The sequence below is a fragment of the Sphaeramia orbicularis genome, chromosome 13, assembly GCF_902148855.1.
Source record: "Sphaeramia orbicularis chromosome 13, fSphaOr1.1, whole genome shotgun sequence".
Taxonomy (NCBI): domain Eukaryota; kingdom Metazoa; phylum Chordata; class Actinopteri; order Kurtiformes; family Apogonidae; genus Sphaeramia; species Sphaeramia orbicularis.
The window spans coordinates 49,136,411-49,155,455 of record NC_043969.1 but is presented as its reverse complement, the minus strand read 5'-3'; the positions used below and the strand labels follow the sequence as shown (position 1 = coordinate 49,155,455).

Genomic DNA, 19,045 nt, shown 5'->3' with positions numbered 1-19,045 from the left:
TTTGCACGTTCTGCCAGTAACGCCTATATTGCATATTCATCAGGGCAAACACGCTAAATGGGTTGTGCGAGCTATTTTGCCCATTTGAGAGATGCAACCCTTGGTGCGCCCTGTTGTAGATAAGCTTCAACGTGTTTTGTGTTCGCAATCAAGTTTGCGCGTGTTTTTACACGGGCCGACCTTTAGTAAATCAGGCCCTATGTGTTTTTATGATGTGGAACCAGCTCCATTTGATGATTTTAATGAATCTAATATAAATCACACTTACACTTCCTCAGACCTGGTTTCAACCATCGGACTCCACCAGGCTCCAACCTGAAAGGAGGAGGATGTCAGAACATCATGTAAACATGGACATTACATGACTGTGATCCACTGAATGGTTCCTTCTTCATCTGTTATTGAAGTTCTGTATGTTTGACCATGGTCTGTAACTTGAGTAAAGGATGTGGAATCAGCTCTGACAGTGTTCCTGTCAGCTCCACCTGTTCTATCACATCATCTGTGGATGCATCAGCTCAGTCCAGACCTGAGAGTGTCCAGTGTCCAGTGTGGATCCTCCAGCAGAGCAGACAGCTCCTGTCCTGAGTCTCCTGGGTGGTTGTAGCTCACGTCCAACAGTCTGAGATGGGACGGATTGGACTTTAGGACTGAGACCAGAGAAGAACATCCTTCCTCTGTGATCAGACATCCTGACAGTCTGCAACACAAAACATCACACATCATCTGAGGAGGAGAACCAGCACATGTAGAAGGTCAGTCAAACCTTACTCTCTGCATGTGTTTAATTATAATAAGGTGATTTATTTTTACCTGCAGTTTATGAATTATTGACTTCAGGAAAACACAGCAACATATATTCAGATCAGTTCAGTCGGTTTGAAAACCATCAGACGACATTAAACAGGTTCAACTGATCTACAAAACTGTGTTCCATTAGTTTTTGAACCCTGACCTGAGGGTCTCCAGTCTGCATCCTGGACTCTTCAGTCCATCTGACAGGATCCTCACTCCTGAATCCTTCAGGTCATTGTTACTGAGGTCTAGATGTCTCAGACTAGAGGACTGGGACCTGAGGACTGAGGACAGACCTTCACAGCTTCTGTCTGACAGGTTACAGCCACTCAGTCTGGACAGAAAACAAAAGGGATGAGTAGAAACTTGTTCAAGTGACAGATTCATATTTGAGATTGTTTCAGAAAACTTTCTACTCACAGAGCTTTGTTGGAGGCTTTAACCATTGGCAGCAGCCTCAGAAGAACCTCCTCTGAAGCAGAATATTCCTTCAGGTCAAACACATCCAGGTCTTTTTCTGATGACAGTAAGATGAAGGCCAGAGCTGACCACTGAGCAGGAGACAGTTTTTCTGTGGACAGACGTCCTGATCTCAGGTTCTGTTGGATCTGATCCACCAGAGATTCATCCTCCAGTTCATTCAGACAGTGGAACAGGTTGATGATTCTCTCTGCAGACACATTCTCACTGATCTTCAGCTTGATGTACTCAACAGTTTTCTGACTGGTATTCAAGCTGCTTCCTGTTGGTTTTACCAGACTTTGTAGAAGCCTCTCATTGGTTGGCAGTGATAGACCCAGGAGGAAGCGGAGGAACAGGTCCAGGTGTCCATTTGGACTCTGTAAGGCCTGGTCCACAGCGGTCTGGTAGAACTGGGCAGGTTTGACCTTTGATAGTTTAGACCAAACAGAAGTTTGTTCTTCTGACAGCAGATTGACTCCAGTGTTGGTGAAGGTCTGATGGACATGAAGAGCAGACAGAAACTCCTGGACACTCAGATGGATAAAGCAGAACCTCTTGTCCTGCAGTCCTCTCTCCTCTAAACACCTCTGTGAACACTCCTGAGTACACTGAGGCTGAGCTGATATCGATGCCACACTCTGTCAGGTCAGATTCATAGAAGATCAGGTTTCCTTTCTTCAGCTGCTCAAAGGCCAGTTTTCCCAGAGACTCAATCATCTTCCTGGTCTGTGGACTCCAGTATGGATCTGTCTCAGATCTTCCATACTTGATGTTCTTGACTTTGGCCTGAACCACCAGGAAGTGGATGTACATCTCAGTCAGGGTCTTGGGCAGTTGTCTTCTGTCTGTGGTCTTCAACACGTCCTCCAGAACTGTAGCAGTGATCCAGCAGAAGACTGGGATGTGACATGATGTGGACGCTTCGTGACGTCTTGATGTGGGAGATGATTGTGTTGGTCTGTTCTTCATCTGTGAACCTCTTCCTGAAGTACTCCTCCTTCTGTGGGTCAGTGAACCCTCTGACCTCTGTCACCATGTTGACACACTGAGCAGGGATCTGATTGGCCGCTGCAGGTCGTGTGGTTATCCAGAGGCGAGCAGAGGGAAGCAGGTTCCCCTAATGAGGTTCATCAGCAGCACATCCACTGAGGTGGACTCTGTACATCAGTCAGGATCTGAGTGTTGTTGAAGTCCAGAGGAGGTCGACACTCCCAGACCGTCTAAGATGAACACCACCTGGAGGTCTTCAAAGATCCAGATTCCTGCGTCTTTGGTTTCAATGAAGAAGTGATGAACCAGTTCCACCAAGCTGAACTTCTTCTGTTTCAGCACATTCAGCTCTCTGAAGGTGAATGGAAATATGAAGTGGATGTCCTGGTTGACTTTGTCTTCAGCCCAGTCCAGACTGAACTTCTGTGTTAAGACTGTTTTCCCGATGCCGGCCATGCCCTTTGTCAGCACTGTTCTGATTGGCTGGTCTCTGTCAGGTGGTGTTTTAAAGATGTCTTCACATGTGATGGTTGTTGGTGGTCTGTGTGGGTTCCTGGATGCTGTTTCAATCTGTCTGACCTCATGTTCCTGGTTGACCTCTGTAGCCCCTCCCTCTGTGATGTAGAGCTCTGTGTAGATCTGGTTCAGGAGGGTTTTGGGGTTTCCTGCTTTAGCGATGCCCTCAAACACACACTCAAACTTCTGCTGCAGGTTATGTTTCAGTTTCTGCTGAACTCCAGCCTGACTTCCTGAATGAGACCCAGATCAAACCATCAGTCTCACAGTAAATCCAAGTATTTTCATCTGTTCAGTCTGGACAGAATGGTCTTACTGCGGCGCAGACGCTCAGCCAGCTCCTCCTGCTTCAGCCTCCTCAGGAAGTTCAGTGTGATCTTAAGAAAAGCCTCTGAGCTCCTCCTCTGCTCTTCATCCTCACTCAGATTCTCTAAGTCTTCTGGGTAATCTGCACTCAGAACCTGGTGGAACTTCTTCAGTTCGTTCTTGACAAAAGTGCAGATGTTCTCCTCCAGCAGCTGGAACACAAAACATGATGAAAGACACAAAGTCCACCCATGGACCAAAGCTCAGGTCCATGTTGGACACAGTGACATCCACTGGTCTGAAACCAGCAGCAGGACATGATTGGACAGAACAGATGGACCAGTAGATGTACATGTACACACCTTAAATATGGAGTCCAGCTGAGTCTGATCCTGTAGACCAGTGGGAACCTCTGAGCTCTGCTGCTCCACTCTGTGGACCAATCACCAACGAGCTCACATTAGATATCATTTACCCATCTGTCATAGAGAGCAGCATGAACACACAAGTCATGTTTCAACAGTTCATAAAGGTGATCTGAGATCATCCAGATAAGCCTTGACCTTCCAACCAGACCAGTATTTACCAGAACTGTCTGTATCCTGAACGTTTGAGTTTATGTCCAGTCTTCACTTTAATGTTTCAGGTAAATCCCAGTCCGACTTCAGTGTTCAGGTTTCATCCACGCCACAGAGCCTGGTAATGGCAGCTGATTGGACCTTCAGACTCCCAGTCACCCCGATGGTGGCTTTCATTCACTGTCTGTGGTGTTCTTCTGTAGGGTCGTGGGGAGGCTGGAGTCCATCCCAGCTCATATCAGGTGGAGGTGGGGGTCACCTGGATAGGTCACCACTTCATCATAGGACTGACATCTAGAAACTAACAATCACTGTCACATTTACACCTAAGACCGAATGAGGGCTAAAAGAACCTGGAGGAACCCCACTTTGACCAAACTCTGAACATGATGATGAATGTGTTCCATTGTGTGTCCGATTGAACCTGATTTCAGGTCTGTGTTTTGGTGTAAACGTGTCTGTGTGGTGGTTGTGAGATGACAGACGTCTGCAGTGTCTTCTATTTCTTTTATCAGCTCAAGGTCTGGATTAAGGTTGGTTTGTTTAGTTTATTGGTGTTAGTTGTTGTGTGTCCAGTTTAACTGTTTGGGGTCAAAGGTCAGTGGACAGTGGGTTCAGACAGCGTTCTGCATTACACTGACTCTGTTTCCCCATATTAGATATTGAACATCATGTAGATCCAGATCCAATGCACCTTTTGTTTGGACCCGGTTACAGAAGGACAGCGTTGGTACATCTGAAGTAGATATTCAGATACTTTTAGTGCATTCCAGGTAGATTTTGTGTATTCAGTGTTTCCTAAACTAAAAAACCCACTGACAAGCCAGTGTGGTCCAGTTCACAACAGGCCGTGACCTTCCACCACTTTGAGTTTCTAAAGTCTCAGATTTTAAACTCACCTCCATCTCATGTTCACTGGATGTTGGGTCGATGTTTGGAAATTGAATGGTGGCTCCATGGACCAGTCACTGCTGTAGGACACACAGCTGGGTCCAGGTCCAGGTCCAGGTCCAGAGGACTCTGATCTCTGGTGGATCCTGATCAGGAAAATAGTTTTTTGAGTCTTGAGACACACAAACATCTATAAACAAAATGATCAACAAACTGAAAATCAATAAAGTCTGAATCAATTCTGAAGAAACTCGCACCTCGATGAAGTCAAAGAAACCTTAGATCAGGGTTTTGTACATTTAAAGGTTCATTATGGGTCTCATCATGATTTAAATAATAAATAATGTGCATTAACTTTTCTTACTAAATTGAAATTATTCAAACAAATCAAACTACATTAATTTTCATTTTATGGAGAAACTTACACTGACTCTGATGGACGATCATCTTTAAAATATATCATTTGCTCTTTGGAATCGTCACTGTGAAAGGACACACAACTGGATGGAGGTCCAGATGCAGGTCCAGGTCCAGGTCTGTGAATAGTGTTGTCAGTGGTTTTCGTTCTGAGCTCCAACATGTAAATCATCGGTGGACAGATGCAGATGGTGGTCTCACCTCTGAGCTTTGGGTTGACTCTCAGGTCCAGGTTCTGTGGGGGTCCTGTGAGGTCCAGGTCCTGTGGGGGTCCTGTTGGTAGTCTTCCAGGGAGGGTCTCCTCTGTCCTCACACTGATCCATTCCGCTGAATCCACATCAGTCAAAACAACAAACTGAATAATAATGGATTGGATTTATATAGCGCCTTTCTAGACACCCAAAGTGCTTTACATTATTGACCCACACTCACATTCTCCCTCTGGTGGTGGTAAACTACATCTGTAGCCACAGCTGCCCTGGGGCAGACTGACAGAAGCATGGCTGCCATTTTGCGCCTACGGCCCCTCCGACCACCACTGAACATTCATACACCAGTGTGGGTGGCACTGGAGGCAAGGAGGGTGAAGTGTCTTGCCCAAGGACACAACAGACTGACTAGGACAGAGCGGGATTCGAACCACCAACCCTTCAGTTATTGGACGACCCGCTCTACCAACTGAGCCATGGCCGCCCCATGAAAACAGCAGAATTTGAAACATCGTCAAATGACGAAGAAAAGACAGATGTCGACCAGAGGTTCAGAGATAAATCAGACTCAGGATTCTGGACAAAGACCTGCATCCCACATCTCATATCTCTGAAAAAACACTTTGCTCTTTGAAATCTGTTTTTAAAATTTGGAGGCAAACTTTAAAGAGTCTGCGTTAACATCCAAAGAACCTGAAAATACACAGACAACTAAATAAAACTGTCAGAAACAGACATGAACCTTGAAGAGTTGAAGTACATTGACTGACACGTGTGTGTGTGAATGGCTGCTGTAGTTCTACTGTTGTATCACTAGATAGCGCCCTGAGGCTGATGATCAACAGTGAATTAAAGTGAATTCCATATTTGTTTACAGATATAAGGCTCACTTCTTTTTCTATAGTTGAAACCTGATGTTTATTTGTGGTTAAGACATAAACGAATGTGTAGTTTATTATTTCATAATTAGCTAGAAGCACTTGGAGAGCGCAGACCTCCACCAAGGCAGATCAGTGCCGTGCCCCATCCCCCCGATCACCACCAAAATTTAATCTTTTGTTCCTTGTGCTTGTATCAACATTTCCTGAAATTTTGATCCAAATCTGTCCATAACTTTTTGAGTTATCTTGCACATGGACAGACAAACAGAAAGACAGACAGACAAACCAACGCCGACAAAAACATAACCTACTTGGCAGAGGTAAAAAGAGAAAATGTGTAAAAGTTGAACCAGTTGAATGAGTGTAAATGCAGCTGAACAACCATCAGACTAGTGTTGAATGAGTTCCAGTAGTGGCTGAATGTCCTTCACTGATGAACAACTGTTTCTGAGTTACTGAATGAACAGTCCAGTCCAGTTGGAATGGAACCCATTCACTCCTCAGCTCCTCATCCACAGGTTGAAGCTTCTCAGTCAGTTCTGTTTTATCGTTCAGTGGGAGTCCTCATATCCCTGAAATAAGTTGTGGCTGTAGCAGAAAAATGGACAGTCTCTGAATGCAGCACAAGGCCAGAGCATGTACATGTTCCTTCACACAGTGAAGGCAGCATGATGATGATGTAAACATGGGGAAGGCTGAAGTAAAGTGGATCAGCTGGTTCTTCAACTATCATCTACAGAGTCAGCAGCAAATACTTTAAGACATTATGTCCTTTTGGCCTGTTTTAGTTCATGACATTAAAAAGCTTCAGAAACATGTGACCCTCATCTGGTGACATCATCAGTGTGACCCTGGCACTGACCTCTGACCTCTGAATGAGCTCCTACTCTGAGGCCTCGTCTCATCACAGTCAAATCAAAAGAAGACGAACAGATTCAGAAAGTCCATAAAGTGACAGAGGCAGGTTTCTACTGTTTCTACTGGAAGGAAAGAAACGACAGAACAAGAAGAGGAAGAACTAAACAGGTCCAACGTTACCTTCATGTGGAGACTCAGACACGAAGCTGCTCAGTTTGTACAGACACTGAAGGTAGAAACAACAGGAAGTCAGTGGAGGAGGAAATAAAGATTGTGATCAGAATCTGTGACAAAGTCTAACCCTGATGGAATCCAACCCACACTGGGAACGAATCAGAGGTGATTTCTCACAGACTGCAAGGGAAGCTCGGCTTCCCCTAAAACTACAAAATTAAATGGTCAAATCTGTTCGGTTGTGTTGACATTTCATTGACTACAAATGTGTTAGAACACATTCATCTCAAAGATGAGTTCGTTCAGAATCAGCTTTATCACAAATCAACAGACTCAATGTTGTTCACTTCTCCTCCATTCCCATGTCTCTGTTTTCTCATTTGATCTCTGCTCAGTGCATTTGCCCTTAGACGCTCAGCGTCCATGCACTTCAATGGGACTAAGTGGAACTGTTTTTTTCATTGCCTCAAAACTGGATGGTAATTGGATTAATGCCACGATGTTGTCCCACCCCCGGATGCTCGGCGTCTCTGGGGGTGAATGGAGCTGTGGGCGGAGCTCGGCCGGGCTGGACGCTGGGCTTCCACGTGCTGATTGGAGGATTCTTGTTTACTTGGTACAATAAGGTCACTGACCATTTTCTTAAAAAGGAACGGAGGGCCGAATTTATGTTTAAATAATTTGACTTTTTTTAATGTAAGCCAACAATGAGCTTCCCCTCCCTGAAAGATGAGCAGCCGCCACTGGAACGAATCCAACTACAAACTAACTCCAATCATACAAGGACCTAATAGGCCCTAACAGGGAACCATGGACTCCATACAGTTAAGTCCATAAGATAATCCAATAGTTGAGATCACTCATCTGAAGTGGTGTGGTCCAGATTTGGTCACTGCAGGTGTGAGCTTCCCTGATAATATGACTATATTTACTTATTACACAGAGGGAATCACAGACAAACACCTGACTCTAACATAAACATCCTTAAAATGAAGGCCTGGTACCTCCTGCAGCTCAAAGAAATAAAGGCCTGTAGATAGATAGATAGATAGATAGATAGATAGATAGATAGATAGATAGATAGATAGATAGATAGATAGATATATAGATAGATAGATAGAGATAGATAGATAGATAGATAGATAGATACTTTATTCATCCCACAGGGAAATTTACAGGGTTAATAAGAGATTTTCTACAGTTTCCTCCACACAGTAAAATACATAGAGTCAATTTAACCCTTAGAGAGTTGAATTTAAATCTGTTTCAAATAACAATTAGTCCCACTCAAACTTAATTTTAGCGAATCGTTCTAACCCCAGAATTTTATTTAAGGTTATAGATTCTATCATTACCCCTTCCCCCTGTCATTTTACTGACACCTCACAGGACATGTGTGAGGTGTTCTTAAAATTCTTTTTTAACAAAATTAAAAATACGGCGACAAATCACCCCCCAGATCATGTTTTAGATACAGGTAGGGAAACTTTTAGTTATTTTAAAAATTTTGAACCTGTTTCACTGTCGTTTTTAACTGAAATAATCTCTCATATGAAATCAGCTATGTGCAGTCTTGATGTCATCCCCACTAAATTTCTTAAAAAGGTTTTAGACACAGTTGGACCCAGTATTTTATCAATCATTAATAAATCCTTACTACAAGGCACTGTCCCCCCTTCTTTTAAACATGCTGTGGTCCAACCCCTTTTAAAGAAACCAAACCTTGATCCCTCTGATCTTAATAATTTTAGACCAATTTCTAAACTCCCATTTTTATCTAAAGTTTTAGAGAAAGTAGTTTCAACCCAGTTTTTAGCTTTTATGTCTCATTGCAACCTCTTTGAGAAATTTCAGTCTGGTTTTAGACCTTTACACAGTTCAGAAACTGCCCTCCTCAAGGTCACCAATGACCTTCTTTTAACAGCTGACAGAGGAGAGAGCGCTATTTTAATTCTTTTAGATCTCAGTGCCGCCTTTGATACTGTGGATCATAATATTTTAATTGAACGTCTTAGAACCTGGGTTGGCATCAGAGACACTGCTCTTAGCTGGTTTTATTCCTACCTTTTAGATAGAACCTTTGCGGTCACCATAGGCAAACACATCCTCCAAAGCCCAGATTGCCTGTGGTGTACCGCAGGGTTCAGTTTTAGGCCCGATTTTATTTTCTATTATATGCTCCCACTTGGTGAGATTTTTAAACGCCACAACGTCTCCTTTCATTGCTACGCGGACGACACAGATATACCTGCCCCTGAGACCGGATGACCCCAGAAGCCTAGCTGCTGTGTCTGACTGCCTCAGTGATGTAAGTCGTTGGATGGCCCAGAACTTCCTTCAACTAAACAGCTCCAAATCAGAGGTCATACTGTTCGGTCCACTAAGTTCCACCATTGCAATAAAAAATAGCCTCGGTCCCCTCTCCTCAAACATTACTCCCACCGCAAGAAATCTCGGGGTAATGTTTGACTCAGACCTCTCCTTCCAAGTACATATAAATAAAGTTATCCAATCCTGTTTTCTCCAGCTACAAACTATTTCCAAAATCAAACCAATAGTCCCACACCATGACCTGGAAACAATCATCCACTCATTCATATTCAGCCGACTTGACTACTATAATTCACTTCTGTCCGGCATCAGCCAAAAATCACTGTCTCGCCTCCAACTGGTCCAGAATGCAGCAGCTAGGCTTCTCACTGGTTTTAGCAGACAACATCATATCACTCACTCATCCTTGCATCCCTCCACTGGCTCCCTGTTGTTTTAGAATTGATTTTAAGATTTTACTGATCACTTTTAAAGCTCGAATGGGCCTGGCCCCAAGTATATAGAAGAAATGCTAGTTGACTACGAGCCAGCACGCAGCCTTAGATCCTCGGGCAGAGGGCTCCTGGCTGTTCCAAAGTCGAGGCTTAAATCAAAAGGTGATCGGGCATTTTCCATCAGCGCCCCTCGACTTTGGAACGGCCTGCCCGGAGATAAGGCTTGCAGAATCAGTAACATCTTTTAAATCACTTCTTAAAACACATTTTTATAGACTTGCTTTTATGTGATGTCTGTCCCCTTTTTAACCTGAATTTTTATTTTAATTTTTTAATTTGATCCTGTTTGATAATTAACTTGTTCATACACTCTCTAATTGTGTTGCTTCTGTTTTAGTGTTTTTATTTGCTTCGTGTATCCTGCTGTTGTGCCCTCTGTCAAAGCACTTTGTAAACTTTGTTTTTAAAGGTGCTATACAAATAAAGTTATTATTTATTATTAGAGCAAAATTTACTCTATGGCCAGTGTCAAATTTTCAGAGTTAATTCTACTCAGTTCAGTGTCAAAATTAACAATGAAATGTGTAAAAATATTTAACACTGTGGTGTTTTCACACTGTTAGAGTAATAAGATTACACTTTATAGAGTTTTTTTTTACTCCAAATTTAGTTTAAAATCAACTCTATAATGTGTTAATATGGAAACACTGTAGAATTGCAGGGGTTCCCGAAGTGGGGGTTGAGAGATGATGTTCAGTAAGTTTTAATGTAACTCCTTTAATTGTAATAAGAGGTCAGTATAATTTCTAGGGAGAGCAATTATTCCATGTGTCAATCACCCCAAGATGTACTCATGATTGACAGAGCAGACTCCTCCCACCAGTACAGCTTCTGTGATAATCAGGTAAGGCATTGTTCATCCTACAGGTTTGACTAATGGTGTCATAAACATAAAAAGGTCAATAAACGTTGTAAAACAGACACATTAACCTAAATAAACATGAACACAAAACCTCCTTGAACCCCGTACATAAAATATTACACAATGAGTAAAATGTCTGGTACCCATAATGCAGCGTGGCCTGAAGGCACTAATCATCACTCTGTAGTGTTGAATTTTACACTGCATCTGTGCAGAACTTTACACTGACTTTTAACTCTACTGTTAGAGCTGGTTTACTCCATAGAGCTAAAAATACTCTATCTAGGTTAAAATAATTTGAGTCTGAAATATTGACACTGTATTTTTTTTTACTGTGTACTGTTACAAAAAGGTACATATCGATTAATTCTCCAGTGAAAATGAAGATCTGGAGTTGGTCCCTGAGGGTCTTCAAAGGCAGCTACCACCCCTAATGTGTGCTGTGTGTAATGCTAATGCTAATGCTAATGCTAGGTAGTGTGTGAATTTCGCTACAGAGACCATAAAATGACTTGACCTTTCACCATTAAACACAAATGAACAGTAGACTGTTTCTTATACAGGATGTGAATACATGTCACATCCTGAAAGCCTCTTCACTGGTAGGGGGTGGATGGTAACCATGGTAACCAGGCAGTCTGACCTCTTCCATCCGTGTGGCCACTTTCCTGTTAAATGAAACCACAAAGGTTTCACATGAAGTGAGAATGTAGGTGTTAAGATTTGTCACTGTTTGTCGATGTCGCATTTGGAGCTGAAGGACGATGAGACAAACATCTGTGCTGAGTGAGTACATCTGTTACCTTCACTGTCCAACACCAGCATCAGTATGAGGGGACGGAGACGACACCGACCGAACAGTTCATTTTGCTTTCTTTATTTTTTCCTTTTATTTATTTATTTTAACAGGAACAATGCACAATATACATTAACCTTAAACAGGACAGGTGTAATGAAGCAGGTTGTAGCACTAGTGCTAATTTCCACCTGTAGTCCCTGTTCAGGCTGATGTTATCATTTAGAAAACAGACATTAATACAGCGGTTTCCAACCTTTTTTGGCTCGTGACCCCATTTTAACATCACAAATTTCTGGTGACCCCAGACATTCAAAACAGAGACATTTTTATTTTTGCTAAAATTAATTTCTTTTGATCATGTAATAGTTTGCTATACTATGTTGTAAATAAATGATAATTTTAGATGACATTTAGTCTATATTATGTATATTATTCTGGACAGAGGCAGTAAATCCAGGTGTAGATTACTGCACAAAGGGAGAATTGGATTTCTGTTGGTCAGGATATGTACTAGTCAGTCCAGCTGTGATTTACAAGGAGGACAATTAATACTGAACACACAAGAACTCAAACTATGAATTATGAAAGAGCTGCAGCATCTGAAACTGACCACAATGAACATTTGACAGATAAACAGAACCACAGTGCTGCAGTTTCAGCTTCACAGTTTGTCTGGTATGCTTGTGATTGGCTCTGTCAACTCACCATAGATTTCTTATTAGTTGCTAATTTTTATTTATTTATTTATTTATTTTTTAATTTTTAGCAATTACTAGAAATTTCAGGCCACCTCATTTGAATTCCAGGCGACCCCACGTGGGGTCCCGACCCCAAGGTTGAAAAACACTGCATTAATAAAAACTAAAACATACAAAAAGCAGTTTCAAATGCATTTCTATAACTCCATCTATATTAAAAAATCATTCACATCCAACCATTCACTCTTCTTCATCCACTGCAGTCCATCTCACACACTCTAAGCATGTTGGCATTACACTAGACATTACATTACAACATTTACACCTTAGAAACATTCTGACTTTGCTGTAAAACTGCATCTGAGAGCAGCTTCAGCAGGAAAAAGTTTAAGTTTGGATGAAGTTGCAGATGTAAAGGTTTTCTCTGAGTGTGTTGATCTGACAGAACCACAAACCTGAGTCTGTTTCTGTCAAATCTACATTTGTAAAAGTCAAAAAGCCAACAACAGTTTTGTTTCTCTTTAGTTCTGATGTTGCTGATGTTCTGCAGAACTGACCAAGGTGAGAAAAGACTCAGAGGTGGAAGAAAAACCACACACACCTCATAACTTATTCTCACAACTTTTTCCTTTTGTTTCCTACATTTTAACACCGATATCTGAGCTGAATTTGGAATTATTTTTATTTAGCATCACTGCGTGTCTTCTTCATGGAATGATTTACATTTACAAAACAATGACATGACCATAAAAACCCGATAACTTAGTATTTGTAATATTCAGTTTACATGATCATTGAAATATGATCATTGAAAAACCCAGGTTTAGATGCCTCAGTCCATTATTGTATTTCTTTTGGAGCACATACATATGTAGTGATGGTAGAATCAGACTTCCTGTTGTTTTTGCATTTGCTGTACACATCTCTCTTATTGTGTTGTTTCTGTTTTAGTGTCTTTACTTGCATCTTGTATCCTGCTGTTGTGCCGTCTGCTTTGTCTGTCAAAGCACTTTGTAAACTTCGTTTTTGAAGGTGCTATATAAATAAAGCTATTATTATTATTATTATTTCCAGATCATTTGGTCTTCTCAGACATGGCAACACCTACTGTCAGAACACTTTGTCAACTTTCTGCTGCTGCGTGATGTTTGTTCTTTTTTTTTTTCCAATCATGTTGCGAATACCATTTCTGTTTTCTACAGTTTTGTTTTAACATGTTCAGATGTAAAGAATGACATGAATGAGATAAACAGGAATACAGTTGAGCTCAAAATTATTTATACCCCTGCCTTTTTGTGTGTGATTTTTTTGTTTTTGTGATGAAATGAAGGAGTTTTGTCAACTTTGTTTGTGACTTACAGTATATGTAATACACAAGTGAAGGAATAACAATAAATGATACTTGACGACATTTTTTCAGGAGTTTTTCTATTCATGGATTTTCAAAAAACACCATGTTCATAATTATTCCTGCCCTAGGTTTACTCAGGCCAATGTCTGTTCTTAATAGTCAGTAGAGGAACCTTTGTTCTAGATCAGGGGTCTCAAACATGCGTCCCGGGGGCCAAATGCGGCCCCCCAGAGGTTCTAATCTGGCATGTGGGATGAATTTACAAAGTGCAAAAATTCCACAGTCAAGGCTGTGGAACTCATTTTAGTTGCGGTTCCACATACAGACCAATCTGATCTACAGTCAAATAATAACATAATAACCTACAAAAAACAATGACTCCATATTTTCTTCTCAGTTTGATGAGAAAAAATAATATTACATTATGTCTATAAATAACGACAACTTCAAATTTTTTGCCTTTGTTTTAGTGCAGAAAATAACAAATTATGAAAATATTTACATTTACAAACTATCCTGTAACAATAAAATGTGAATAACCTGAACAAATATGAACAACCTGAAATGTCTAAAGAAAATTCAGCACAATTTAACTATTTTCTGCCTGTTCCTCAGTGTTTAGTGTCTTTGTAGATCTGATCCATAATGCACATGGAGAAATGGTAAGTTGAGGAATAATATTGTTAAAATTACACTTATTTTTCTTAAGAAACTTCAGTTTTTTTCAGTTTATTGTCCACCTCTATACTTACATCAAACTAAACTAAGATTTTTTGCTTAATTCAAGATTTTTTTTTCTCTCTTTAACCCCAACTGGTCAAGGCAGACGGCCATCCTCCAGGAGTCTGCGTCTGCTCCAGGTTTCTATTGTTAAACGGAAGTTTTTCCTCGCCGCTGTCACCAGTCACAAGTGTTTGCTCCTGGAGGATTCTGTTGGGTTTCTGTAAATGGCTTACAGTCTGGTCCAACTCTATATAAAGTGTCATGAGATAACTTTTTTGTGATCTGGCATTATATAAATAAAATTTGATTGATTGAGTGATTTAATTGGTTTTCCCCTGTAAGTCGCTTTGGAAAAAAGCGTCTGCCAAATGCATAAACATAAACACAAACCGTGTATGGGTGATGAAATGTACGTCAATTAAAAATGAGTGCATCTGTGGTTTTCTAGGAGCCACTGTTTTAAACTAGAAAAGCACTTGGAGAGCGCAGACCTCTGCCAAGGTAGATCAGTCCCCCCCCCCCCGATCACCACCAAAATTTAATCATTTGTTCCTTGTGCCAGTATCAACATTTACTGAAATTTTCATCCAAATCCATGCATAAATTTTTGAGTTATCTTGCACAGGACGGACAGACGACGACAGACAACAGACCAGCGCCGGCAAAACCATAACCTCCTTGGTGGAAGTAATAGGTTTTAAAAGTGTTGTATGTTGGACCCTCTCTCTTACAGGGAGGGGCAGGTTATTCCAGAGTTTACCTCCTACTACTGACAGTGTGTTTTGTCTAAAAGTGGTGCATACTTCAAAGTTTTATGTTGATATAATCCTCCTTTTTCATGATGCCCTCTGTCTTGATGAGGTTCCTGGTGCCACTAGCAGAAATGCAACCCTATAGCATAATGCTGCCACCACCATACTTGATGGTTGGGACTGTGTTCTTCAGCTTGAATTTCTTCAAGTGTCACTTGTTGATATTCCTTCTCTTGTAAGTCACATAAGTCACAACACTGCAAAAAATCTAAATCTTACCAAGTGTATTTTCTCATTTCTAGTCCAAATATCTCATCACATTTAAAATAAGACAGAATCACCTAAAGATGAACTTTTCAGTGAGATATAAGAAATTATTTTTAGACAGTAGATCTGGAAAGTCTGATTTCAAGAAATCTTACCAAGATAATTTTCACTTGTAACATTGGCAGACTTTTGCTTAACTCAAGATTTTTTTTTTGCTTAATTCAAGCAACAAAAAAAAAAAAATCTGCCAATGGAACAAGTGAAAATTATCTTGGTAAGATTTCTTGAAATAAGATTTTCTAGATCTATTGTGTAAAAATCAGTTCTTATATCTCACTGAAAAGTTAATCTTCAGGTGATTCTTATGTCTTATTTTAAGTGTGATGAGATATTTGGAATAGAAATGAGAAAAATACATTTGGTAAGACTTAGATTTTTTGCAGCGAAACAAATTTGACAAAACTGAATAATTCTGAGCACAACTGTTCATACATAAAGACATATTAGGGAGAAATCCAGGTGTGTTAATCTGATTTCTCATAATCAGATTAAACATATCAGATTATATTATTTACATGATTAAATCAATAATCCCATAACTCCAGAAATCAGATAATGGTCAAATTTTTAGTGTGAATGCAAACAGGCTCAGAGACAGACAGAAAAGATTAATCTAATGGTGAAAATCACATGACAAACACAACAAGACTGAAATGGATTTAATCTGTAAAATTAGACATTACAAGAATAAACTGTATTAAAGACACAATAAGTAAAAATATGCAAATCTACAAGATGAAAGTAAGATGCAACAAGATGAAATCCTTTAGGTCTGAATTAGTCTTGATGTAAAATACAAGGTGATTTACTTCAGATACAGTAAAAGTTACTGTACTGAGGTGGTGGAGTATCTGCACTGACCTAGGACACGCAGGAGGACGGTGGTCTGCGATGGTTGGCTCATTTTCACCTCTTGTTTGGGGTCCAGTCCAGCTGAATCCTGACAGGTCTCAGTTCTTTGAAGGCCAGTCCTTGTCTGTGATCTGCGCTGCTGGTGCCAGCGCCAGGAGGAACACCACCAGAGAAACCAGGACCACATGTGGGATCGAATGGGGGGACGTGGACGGGTCCTTGTGCGCGTTGAAGTACCTGGACCGAATAGATGACGGAGTTTACTGGTGTGAGTCCGGACTGGGAGAGGCCGGGTCCAGTGCCAATGTCATTGTGACTGGTAAGAGCCGAATGTGGAGTCTCCAGAGCTCTGGAGATGGAAGTAAACGCATCATGGTCAGAGGTTATACTGGTCCATTAGCATTAGCATTAGCATTGTTTTAGAATTTTTAATGGTACATTTCAGTGCCTCAACAACAGACACTTACTGCAAAATTCAACTTCAAATAAACAAAACACTAAAACAAGACGTAACAGAGTTGTTGCATTCAGGTTGAGATGATAACGGCGACAGTTCGGTCTCAGCTCAAAAAAACAACATGGCTCCTGAACGGGATCTTTACATTTTCACCATCGAGGAGGTTTATTCGGCCCAAATAACAATTGCACAGTTCATTGAACACTTTCAGTTTCTTTTGAACTGGCTTTTAACCCATAAAGATCCAGGGCTACTTTTGTGGTAGTTCCCAAATGTATTTTTCTCTCTATTTCTGAAGCAAATTATCATCATTTATTCTAATATTATCCTCTGTATTTGACTTTTTCTCAGTAAAAATCAGTTATTTTACTATGTTTAATTCACTGATCATGTAGATGTTCATAAAAAGCCCAAATTAAAGTTGAGGATTATTATATCAAAAACAGAGAAAACTGAAGAAAGTGACTTTTCAGCAAAATCTCTCATTAACTGAACATAAACCCAGTGTGTCCATCCACTGTCACTGATCCTATTCCATGGGTTTGACTGGGGAATCAATGTTGTAGAAGATGACAGTGTTTCCACGGTAACTACAGAGCCTCTGAACGTCCAAATGGGTCATATCTGAGGACCATGAAAAGATGAAGAACTGTATTTTACACCAATTATTGACATGTATTGATAGGATTAATGGATCAACAGGTATTAAACAGTTTAGATCAGTAGATGGTTTTGGTCGTTGGCGGCTGTTTGGGTCTTCATGGGTTAAATGTGTTTTAATGTGTGGCGTTTATTTATTTTATCCACCAGTTGTGTTTTAGATCTTTTTATTCTATTTATTTAATTTATTATCTTATATCTATTTTAATCACTTTTAGTATATTTTCATTCTTAATTTTACTATTTACCATATAATTATCTTTTGTATCTTCCTTCCTGCTGGAGATGCCGGTGGGTGGAGTTTCTGTAAATGTGGAGGTGGTCTCAGATCTCAGATCAGTACTTGTGTGTCCAGGTGGACCGGTGATCCTGCAGAGTCCGGTCTCTGTGATGGAAGGACGTGACGTCATTCTACGCTGCGTAACGAAGACCTCCTCCAACCTGCCCCTCGTTTCTTTAAAGATGGCTCTGCCCTCGGCACTGGGCCTGCCGGTCACATGACCATCCGCCAGGTTTCACCGGGTCATGAGGGCTCGTACAGGTGAGGTGGGAGGAGTCGGACAGTCTCCGTCTTCCTGGATGTCTGTCTCAGGTCAGGACGTTTGACCTCTGGACCAACGCTGCCCTCTGACTTTAAGATGATGACTGACCATGACTTCTGTCCCTGAGTTTCTATGTTGAAATTAAACTCATTTTAGTTCAGGTTCCACATACAGACCAAGATGATCTAAAATGGACTGGACCAGAAAAATAATAAGAATTATCTAAAAATAATGGCAAAAATGTACATGATTTGAGAAACATGAATAAAATGAACAGAAATAAACAAAAATAAATTTTTTTTTAAAAAAATCAACAAATATAAAAAAGAACAATAACAATGAAACAGGCAAAAAAATTAGCAAAAATTTGAGAAGCATCAATAACAAAAAAATAAACAAAAATAAACAAAAGAACACACACAAAATCAACAAATAAGAACAACTCAAACAATAACAACATCAAAACATGTACAAAAATTTGAGAAACATGAAAGAAAGGAAAGAAAGTAAGGGACTGAAGTGGATCAGAGGATCTAGAACCATGGTTCCCTACGGGTCAAAGCACTACTTTTAAATTATATGTCAATGTATATGACACTAACAAAATTTTCTAAACGTATATTGACATATGAACTCTTTATTTTTATTCTTTCAACAAAATATATCAGTCACACAGTCAACACGCTCACGGAAGATGAAAAAAACAACAATATAAATGACTGTATCAACAACTGAAAGGCATATGAGTCGCACAACAAAATAGAGACATTTCATGACAAGTTACCATGACAACTCTTCAGTAAAGGGAAAACACTGCCTCCGAAATGATCATGACTTTTACTATGTACCTAAGATCAGCTTCATTTAACTGTCTAAACTCAACCAAACAGGACTTTACACTAAGTTTAATGATATTTTTAAAATCTTATGCTTGGATGAACAGTACCTCACAGTCTTTATTGAAGGCTTAATCTTTGTCTTTGTTTTAGTGAAAAAACAAACAAACATTAAATCATGAAAATATTTACATTTACAAACTATCCTGATACAATAAAATGTGAATAACCTGAACAAATATGAACAACCTGAAATGTCTGAAGAAAATTAAGCACAGTTTTAA

General features: G+C 40.2%; 1 protein-coding gene across 1 annotated transcript; it reads right to left on the bottom strand.

The window, feature by feature from the left end:
• Positions 1–248: 248 nt before the first annotated feature.
• Positions 249–5,278, bottom strand: LOC115431169 (ribonuclease inhibitor-like). The gene is made up of 6 exons (XM_030151402.1): positions 5,157–5,278; positions 3,545–3,548; positions 1,216–1,283; positions 956–1,129; positions 530–700; positions 249–315 (listed from the first exon to the last, which is right to left on the bottom strand). Exons 1-6 carry the CDS (start codon positions 5,276–5,278, stop codon positions 249–251), a joined length of 606 nt encoding a protein of 201 aa, XP_030007262.1.
• Between the last annotated feature and the right edge of the window lie 13,767 nt (positions 5,279–19,045).